We start from the raw sequence: 10145 nt of genomic DNA, 5'->3' as shown, positions 1-10145 counted from the left end.
ATATATATATATATATATATATATATATATATATATATATATAATTTTTTTAATTATTATTTAATAGGTTTAGTTAATAGTAATAAACCTGCTTGAGCTCTGGTTGCTTTCTGACCCTCCATGTAAGAAGTGTCTTGATAGTCACTAATAAATAACTTAACTAGTTGATAAGCGTCCTGAACTTGTGTGTGTGTGTGTGTGTGTGTGTGTGGTTTTTCAGGTGTGTTGTAGTTTGAGAGTTATCCGATAGAGGGCGGATTTTCCCTATTTTCCCTTTAAAAATTAAGTTTTATTTTCTTTTTTAATGTCATTTTCCTCTAAATGTTTAATCTATTGGACTTATGTGCTTTGAAATGCCTTAAACCTAAAATGATTATAATTATATTTAAATGAAGTGGCTTCATGCGCAGTATATGTAAATTCCTCTCTGGCTGACGTCACTTTGGAAGGCGATACTCTGATGACGTCGTAGCTCTCCGGGCCCGGTGACGTCACTGCTGGCGTAGCGGATCGTGTGTGTGAGTGTGTGTGAGAGTGTGAGAGTGTGTGTGTGTGTGTGTGAGAGTGTGAGAGTGTGAGAGTGTGTGTGTGAGAGTGTGTGTGTGAGAGTGTGTGTGTGAGAGTGTGTGTGTGAGAGTGTGTGTGTGAGAGTGTGTGTGTGAGAGTGTGTGTGTGTGTGTGTGTGTGTACTCACACACATCTGATCGAGCGCTGTGCGGCAGACACGCACACACACCGCGCCTCGGACCCAGATCATGACGCACGCTCCGTTTCCCCTTCATTCGATTCGTTTGAACGCTCGACGGCCCGTTTGATCCGGATCCGATGGAGGGAGCCGCGGCCGGAGGATGTTCCGCGCTGCCGGAGGACGCGGACGCGGTGCTCGGCGAGGGATGCGGGATGGATGCTGCAGAGCTCGGTACGCGGAGGATCTTTTACCTCCACGCTTGTGTTTCACATACGGATCGATTTAATGCATATAAGTTGCGTTTCCATAAAAAAAAATACATTTAAAAAATATTATTTTACAATGCAGTCATGTTGGAAGTGCCTGAGAGTACCAGGTTTATGAATACGCGAATCAGACAGTACCATGGTGTTCCCATTTCATACAATCTCTGATTATTTGACTGCCATTGCACTTCTGTTCTAAGTGCTATAATGTTTCGATTATTTATTTTTAGATTATTTCCATATGCTGTGAGAACATACAATGGAAAGTCACAATTAGTGACGATAGTATATTAAAATACCATGGTTTAACCATCTGATCACTGAATCATGGTACTGCTATATATATATATATATATATATATATATATGGCATAAGAGTTTAGTTATATATATATATTAGATTGCATATGTAACATATGTACATAATAGACAAGAGAGGCAAAATATTTAAACATTTATACACAAAATAATCTATATACAGATACAATATCACTTTTTACCATGTTTTGTTTTGATATGTACCATAGTAGTGCCATGATACTCCTAGAAGAACCAATTAAATACCATGAGTTATGAATTTCTGTGTTATGCCACAGTATTTTAAGTATAATAAGGGTCAGATTATTAATCTTCTGTTCATTTTAAGTGTAGATGGATAAAGACTGGTTTGTTCCTATTCATTAATATTAAATATGATTTCATAGAATATGAGATGTTTATTTGCACAGATCGTACTGTGGTTTGTATTCGTGCGGTTGGACTCCGAGTATGTATTTATTTGTTCGTTATGAGTGTTAATATTGAATGTCAGTACGAGTGTGTCCTTCAAATGCGAACTCAAAGTCAGTCTGAGTAATAATGCTCTGAAGTGTTGACAGCTGTTCTTGTAGAATATCCACACAGACAGGGGGTCTCTTTCAGGTCCCGTGGGCTTGATTTTAGGGCTCTGCTGTGCTGCTCGATCAGTGCTCGGCTGCTAATCCTGTTTTTTAGCCGCAGTTTTCCGCACTCAGCATTCCTGTTCATCACGGATTCAGACCGTGTGCCACCGTCACATGATCATCCCTTCTGTCTGTTGACGTCCATTATTACTGTAGTGTTGAGATGGGAGCTTTCCAGTTAGATATTCCTGCTGTAGCTCTAATGAGAAGATGATGAGAGACTTAATGGAGGTCTCGGTTATGTTTCATTCAAATAAGAACAGTGTATCGGATGTTTCTTCTAAGAAGAAATGAAAACGCACACATACAGTAAGAGAACAGAGCTGTAAAACGCACAGCTCAGATCATCTGATGAGAAATGTGACCCTGGACCACAAAACCAGTCATAAATGCATAAATAAGATTTCCACTGATGTATGGTTTGTTAGGATCGGACAATATTTGGTCGAGATACAACTATTTGAAAATCTGGAATCTGAGGGTGCAACAAAATCAAAATATTGAGAAAATCATCTTTAAAGTTGTCCAAATGAAGTTCTTAGCAATGCATATTACTAATCAAAAATTAAGTTTTGATATATATATATATATGATCTTTACTTAATATCCTAATGATTTTTGGCATAAAAGAAAAATCTATAATTTTGACCCATAATCTATTTTTGGCTATTGCTACAAATATACCCCAGCGACTTAACACTGCTTTTGTGCTCCAGGGTCACATTTGTTATTTTTATTATATCTCAATATGAGCTCAAATATTTCTCGTTATATTTTTCCCAGACCAAATGATCTGGGTGTTTAGGAGAAACATCTGAACGTTTACACTTGAAACATAAATTAAAAACTCATTTATGACTCCTGAGCTTTGAAAGGGCAACATATGCGAATAGAATCAAAATCCTCTTGATCTGGCAATTCTGAAACTGAAGAGACATAAACAAAATGACTGAGGTCTTATCCCAGGAGAAACATCTGAGAAGCAGGAGACCTATGCCATATTTTCCATTAGCTCTCCATTTAATCTCATTCCTCTTAAGAAGAAATGCTCCCAAGTGAGCGATTTTATATTCGAAATGAGATCTGATTAGTTTTTTGTACTGTGCGCAGTGTGTGTTTACAGTGCAGACAGATGACATAGTGCTGCTGCTGCTCTTTTGCATGTTCTCGTGTGTTTGGAGTGGAATTGCTGCAGGTGGTTTGGAGTAAGGCTCTGATCACTGATCCGCCCACGTTAAACCTGCTCTCAGATCAGAGCTTATCCTGAAAAATAAACCACACGTCATTCCGTCTGAGATCACAGTCAGATATGGACAAACAAATGCATTTAAAGCTCCGTAGAAGCATATCAGGGAATCACAGGAAGGAAACATTATGGGAGGAAGCACATCAAATATGCGCTGCTGAACATGTTCCAGGAATCAGACGTTCTCGCGTTTGTTCTCCGGTGTCTGGTTGATAATGCTGCACTGGATCTTGTTATAGTCATATTGTAGATTAGTGTTGTTTAACTGTTTTTTTTCTAGTGACCCAATACAGAACTAAACAGTTTGTCTTATGAAAGTATATAAAAATGTCCTGAAAATCAAACACTGACGTTTATTAATATTGCCAGATTTTTTCCTCGCTTAAAAAACTTCACTTCGAGCCTTTATATGTAATGCATTATCAAAGTATATTAAATGCATTAATTTGATGACTTATGCACATTTTTGTGCATGATTATAATGCACATTTTTGCATTGCATGAGCTCATGAATAATTGTAACCACAGTTACTTCTTTATAATACTTCATAATACGTAATAACGCATTATAACACTTATCTATTCATTGTCACACCTTTAAATATAATGCATTAAAACATGCCAAACAACCAGTTTCAGATGCGACAAGGAGTCTGCATATATCATAATGCATTTAATTTTGGTTATTATTTATGAAAAGATATAATGCATTATAAATAGCTATAAAATGCACTTGAAAGGCCTCAAGTAAAATGTTACCGTCTTTATTCTGCTATTATAAATATGCATGATTATATGATTTGTAGCATCTTATGTTTTGCATTTTTTTGCCTCCAGAACAGACCTGTGACCAGTTTTTGGGTCGTGACCCGCCAGTTAAGATCTAAAGCAGGAAAACTGAAGCGAATGGCTTGTTGCGTGCAGTTTGTTTTGAGAATAGAGGCTGTTGTTGAGACTCAGTGTGTAACCTGAACTATGTGTTTCAGTCTCAGTGCTGAGCGTGCGAGCCTCTGGCAAACCGACACGCTCGTACCTGTACCACAGATTTACAGATCCACTCCACACGGTTAGGAAACTTATGAACAACCGCATAGGCCAGTTGAGTTGAGTTAACTAATGTGAAGTCAGGCGAAGGTTATTGTAAGATCTTGAGCTTCTGTCCTACAAAGATGTAAAGCTTCATTAAACAAACTGCGCATGACAGAATGAAAGGCTCAGGGGTTTGTCTTTAAGAAGGAATGCAGTTTAGTCAGTCGCTCAGCTGTGTTCAGAGTTAATCATAAAGCTAGTTTTCTGAAGAAACCGTAGTGCTTTCGTACCACGTGAGCCCGGCAGAAGATCGGCAGAAGTTCTGTCCTTCATCCCGATGGCTAATGTAAATGGATAACAGTCTAGATCAGTGGAAACAAAATCCAGTTTATTGTAATTTTTCTGAAATCCATTCTAAAAATCCAAGATTGATAAAAATGTTATATTAAAAAATGATATAAACAGAATTCATAAAATTGTAACAATTTAATAATTTATTAATTTGAACAATAATAGTGGCATATGAAATGTGTATTTATTTTCAAAAGTGTTTTTTTTTTTGGATTCTGTGTTTTATTGTTGAATAGATTTATTATCAAAAACGGTGGTAATAAATTAATACATAAAACTAACAATTTAATTAATCGTTTAAAATGTAATCAAATGACATTTGAACAGTTCCTTTGTTTAGTTTGTTTTGTTTTTTGGCAAAGTGCTGCATAACAGGTTTTGGTTTAAATTAAAACATTGGCAAAAATTGTGGGATATTCCTTAAAAAAAAATGTTTTAATAAACTGTATTATTATTATCTTTAATTATTTTTCTGAATGGATTCTACTGTATAATAATAATATATTTCAGCTATAATTTAAGTTAAGCCAAACTTTTATTTTGTCAGGTTGTAGTGAAGAGCTTTGAGTTTCTGTGTGTACAGTTACATGCAGACTTCATATTAAATAGCAGTCTTTTTGCAGTTTAATATTCACATGCTTATATTGCAGTGTGATTATAGCCCTACTTTTGATTGGATCTATTCTTCCAAAATGTCCAAAATCTTTGACATTCCGTGTTAAACAGCACATTCCATTTTTACGACTGGATACCGCAATACCATCCACGTTTTAAGAGCTGAATGTTTGTCAAGGTTTTCAGTCTTTTTAAACAATCAATTTGCATGACTTTCCAGTCGTTTGTGATTTACTGGATAACAATTAGGGACAATCATTTTTGAAAAAAAATTTTTACTCACAATTTTTACCCAATAAAATATTTTAGAGCTTGGCGTAACTAGAAAAGTGCGTTTTGATTATAAAAACTGTGGCGTTTTAAGATTTTACAGATTTTTCCATGATCTTTCCAGCTCTGGAAGTCACACTTTTAAAAGACTGTGGGGATTCTGGATTCTTTGAGGTTTTTTACTCACAATTTTTACCCAATAAAATATTTTAGAGCTTGGCGTAACTAGAAAAGTGCGTTTTGATTATAAAAACCGTGGCGTTTTAAGATTTTACAGATTTTTCATGATCTTTCCAGCTCTGGAAGTCACACTTTTAAAAGACTGTGGGGATTCTGGATTCTTTGAGGGGTTGAAAATAAAAAAAGAAATATTTGAGTTGTTTTTGCTCGTTTTAATGCTTATCAAGTGTGTTTTGTATTGTTCCTTAACAGCCTTAGTAATTCATTGTGAGTCCTTGCTTTTGGGAAACAGTGTTTCAGTTCAAACCTTATTGACAAAAAAGACTTGTGTGCAGAATTCCTAACTGAATTGAAATTTCTATCATAGTTAGGTCTCAATCCTAATTAGTCTGCTCAAATCTACGCGGATAAGACTGCAGATTTGGGCTTTTTGGCGACTCAGACGGCTGCGGTGAATTCTTCTGAGAAAGAACCGATCAGTGGATTTCATTTCATGTCATCAAATATTTAAAAGATACAAGACTTTTGTTTCAGACACTTAATAGTAAGTAAATGAGATGTCACTGGGCACAGCTGTATTCAGCCTGTAATACATGTGCACTTTAGTTTGAAGCACTGACTGTAGTTCACCGGGAGTGTTGCACGTTCTGCTTTGTAACAAAATCGCTGCTCCATTACAGTAGAGAAGATTTACGCGCCTCGAAGTTTATATCTTCAGTACTTTTTGTTTAGAACGAATTTTTAAGATCTCACCAGTTAATGTTAGTTTCTCCAAAAAAAAATATTATAATCTTAATGTCTCAAACTGTGCTCAGATCAGGGTTATAACAATTAACTAAAACTAAAACCATAAAAAAGTAAAACCATAAGAATTCACACACACACACACACACAAAAAATGAATTCATTACTTGAAATAAAATAAACTTTTTTTCTTACATTTCATATCAGTTTAACTTATTTTATTTCAGCTAGTTGCCAATGCAACATTTCTAAAATAACTCAAACTAAAACTGAAATAAAAAATAAAATAAAATTAAATATATAGAATTAAATAAAAAATATACAAATTAATTCAAATACATTATATTTTCAAAAAAGAACAAAAACTAATGAAAACGGCAAAAAAAAACAAAATAAGTAAAACTTTACAGTTGAAATGAAAACAAAACGAATTCAAAGTATTAATAAAATCTGATACTTAAAAAAACGTACTATAATAGTATTTATTATTATTTTAATCAGCATTTATTTTAATATTTTAGGTTTTCAAGTTAATTTGATTTTTAGTCATTTTGTTAGTAAATATTTTTCTAAAACTTTATTGTAGTTTAATTTTAGTTTTAATATTTTTTTGTTCTTTAACATAAACTTATTTTATTTCAGTTAGTTGCCTGTAAGTTTTTTGTCAAAAATGTATTATGTATTTATTTCAGCTTTATTTAAATTAACATTTTTAAAAATAGTTTTAGTTTTAGTTAACAATAGCACTGTTTTGAGCCATAAATTCATTACATGCAGTAAAGTTTCAGTGATGATTAATAATGTGTCCATCCTGATCAGATGGTGTGAGATGCTTCAGCATGTCTTCGATTGTGTAATAGATCAGAACATGAGCTGCGTGTTCCGTGTTGCCATGGCGTCCACGGCGACCGGCTCATGTGTCAGTGCAGTATTACAGAAGCACACAACATCACTGTTCAAACAGCGACATTCACTTCATGTGTGTTTACCCACCGCCACCGTGCTGGTGTATTGCTATACGCTTGATCAGGTTTTCTGTGGTTTCTAGGGTGCTCTAGCTGGTTGCTAGGCACTAGGTACAGTAGTTGCTAGGGTGGTTTGATATTTACACTACTATTCAAAAGTTTGTGGTCAGTAAGATTTTATAATGTTTTTGAAAGGGACTATTCTTTTTTCTCACCAAAGCTGCATTTATTTGATTAAAAATTTAATAAAAACAGTAAAATTATGAAATATTATTACAATTTAATTATTACGTTTTCTATGTGAATATATAGTAAACTGGAATTTATTTCTGTGATGCGCAGCTGAATTTTCAGCATCATTCCTCCAGTCTTCAGTGTCACATGATCTTCAGAAATCAGTATAATATGCTGATTAAGAAACATTTCAGATTATTATCAATGTTGAAAACTGTTGTGCTGCACAATATTTTTCAGGATTCAGATTTTTTCATAGAAATCTTTTGTAACATTATAAATGTCTTTACTGTCACTTTTGATTAATTTAATGGGTCCTTGCTAAATAAAAGCATTAATTAAAAAAAAACAACAACTTTTGAATGTTAATGAGCAACAGTAATAGTGATGCTTAAACGCTGCTAACTAGGAGACTGAGGCATCTGAATTGATTAAATGGACAGCAAACCCTCTTCAGTGCATTAAGCATTTTTATTATTCGTTTGTGCTGTTTGCTCATGTAAACAGAGTAATTATCATTATTTCTGATATCAGATGGACTCTGACTTCACAACAATCACTCACAAAACCACTCACTTCATATTGAATCTCAAACAGAGTGTCTAAGAGCAGCAGGAGTTGGTGTGATTGTAGTTTTGTCTGCAGGATTCAGAGTAATCAAACAAACCTCTTTGTGTCTTTGTGTCTTTGAGTTCTGTCATGTCGCATGTGGCTCATCATCTGCCACAGGCTGCGGTCCTGAGCACTGCTTTACATAAGGCTTACGTAACGAACGGAGCACAGGAGATGCTCTTCCAGCTGTTGAGATCAGAGAACATGCATCAGATAAGCTGATTATGAAGCACAGCAGAAACCGCTCGGAGAAGCTCACTATAGTCGCTGGTTTCTCATGAGATAATGGAGTCCTCAGGTATGTTTCGTTTAATATGTGTTTAGTCTCAGATGTTTCTCCTAAAATAAAAATGAGTGAAGAGTTGTCCTGCGGTAAGAGTATATAGCTGTGAAAGTGCTTTGAGTTGGATGAGATATTCTAAGAAGAAGGAGCCTTGGGCAAATGTCTCTATTTGCTCTCCGTTTAATCTCAATATATTTTTAGGAGAAACACTTCAGATATTAAATAACTCTCATTTTTATTTTATTTTTTTATTTTCCTGTGGGTTTGAATTGATACTAATAATCAGACTTGGAAGAAAAGTGTGTAGCTCAGCGGCTGGTCTTTCATCGCTATCATATACTATATTTTGATATTTAATATTGTTTTAAATTATTTAATGTTTTCATTTTAGTTTGTTTTAGTCATTTTATGTGATTTTTTTTACTTTTTAATTTTTTCAAAAAGTGAATATAAAAATATAAAAAGTCTAATATTTATTTTATTTTGTTTCATCTGTATATATATATATACTGTATATATATATATATGAAATATTAACAGTGCTTTAGGGGTTGCTAGGGTTTTCTGTTTGGTTGCTAGGGCATAACTAGGTGATTTCTGTGGTATTCTGGGTGGTTGCTAGGGCATCACTATGCAGTTGTTGGGGTGTTGCTAGGGTGTTTTGGGTTGTTGCCAGTGCTTTAGGGGGTTGTTGGGGCATGAATTAGTGGTTTCTATGGTCTTCTGGGTAGTTGAAGGTGTTGCTAGGGTGTTTTGTAAGGGGGTTGCTAGGATTTTCTGTTTGGTTGCTACTTACTAGGGTGTTTCTATGGGATTTGAAAACTGTCAGGAGACTTCATGGCATTTTCAGGTAGTGTTTATTCAAGTAAAAGCTTTTTTTTAGACATTTCTCCTCAAACAAATCTGAGCAAAGTTTGAGATGTTGTTGAGATTTCTCTGAAACTCATTCAGAGTAATCAAACAAACCTCTTTGTGTCTTTGTGTCTTTGAGTTCTGTCATGTCGCATGTGGCTCATCATCTGCCACAGGCTGCGGTCCTGAGCACTGCTTTACATAAGGCTTACGTAACGAACGGAGCACAGGAGATGCTCTTCCAGCTGTTGAGATCAGAGAACATGCATCAGATAAGCTGATTATGAAGCACAGCAGAAACCGCTCGGAGAAGCTCACTATAGTCGCTGGTTTCTCATGAGATAATGGAGTCCTCAGGTATGTTTCATTTAATATGTGTTTAGTCTCAGATGTTTCTCCTAAAATAAAAATGAGTGAAGAGTTGTCCTGCGGTAAGAGTATATAGCTGTGAAAGTGCTTTGAGTTGGATGAGATATTCTAAGAAGAAGGAGCCTTGGGCAAATGTCTCTATTTGCTCTCCATTTAATCTCAATATATTTTTAGGAGAAACACTTCAGATATTAAATAACTCTCATTTTTATTTTATTTTATTTTTGTATTTTCCTGTGGGTTTGAATTGATACTAATAATCAGAAAGAAAAGTGTGTAGCTCAGCGGCTGGTCTTTCATCGCTATCATATACTATATTTTTATATTTAATATTGTTTTAAATTATTTAATATTTTCAGTTTTCATTTTAGTTTGTTTTAGTCATCTTATGTGATTTTTTTTTACTTTTTAATTTTTTTTGTAATTATTTTTTAATTCAAAAAGTTTTTCATCTAATATTTATTTTATTTTGTTTCATCTATCTATATATATATATATAT

The 10145-nt window shown here is 34.4% G+C and overlaps 1 protein-coding gene across 3 annotated transcripts in view; it reads left to right on the top strand.

Moving 5' to 3' along the window:
- Positions 1–696: 696 nt before the first annotated feature.
- LOC107596257 (phosphatidylinositol 4-phosphate 5-kinase type-1 gamma-like) overlaps positions 697–10145 on the top strand; it is a 48214-nt gene continuing 38765 nt past the window's right edge. Inside the window, exon 1 of one of the 3 annotated variants that reach the window (XM_016286950.1) lies at positions 697–919. In XM_016286950.1, coding sequence (XP_016142436.1) covers positions 826–919 — 94 coding nt within the window. In that variant the 5' untranslated portion in view covers positions 697–825. Of the gene's footprint in view, positions 920–9605; positions 9634–10145 lie in introns of those variants that run through there. The other 2 variants (XM_016286954.1, XM_016286955.1) reach the window with 2 other exon arrangements.

The sequence above is a fragment of the Sinocyclocheilus grahami genome, unplaced genomic scaffold (assembly GCF_001515645.1).
Source record: "Sinocyclocheilus grahami isolate Dianchi unplaced genomic scaffold, SAMN03320097.WGS_v1.1 scaffold216.1, whole genome shotgun sequence".
In the NCBI taxonomy this organism is placed as follows: domain Eukaryota; kingdom Metazoa; phylum Chordata; class Actinopteri; order Cypriniformes; family Cyprinidae; genus Sinocyclocheilus; species Sinocyclocheilus grahami.
The sequence above is the reverse complement of the archived record's forward strand: the minus strand, read 5'-3'. Positions and strand labels throughout refer to the sequence as shown.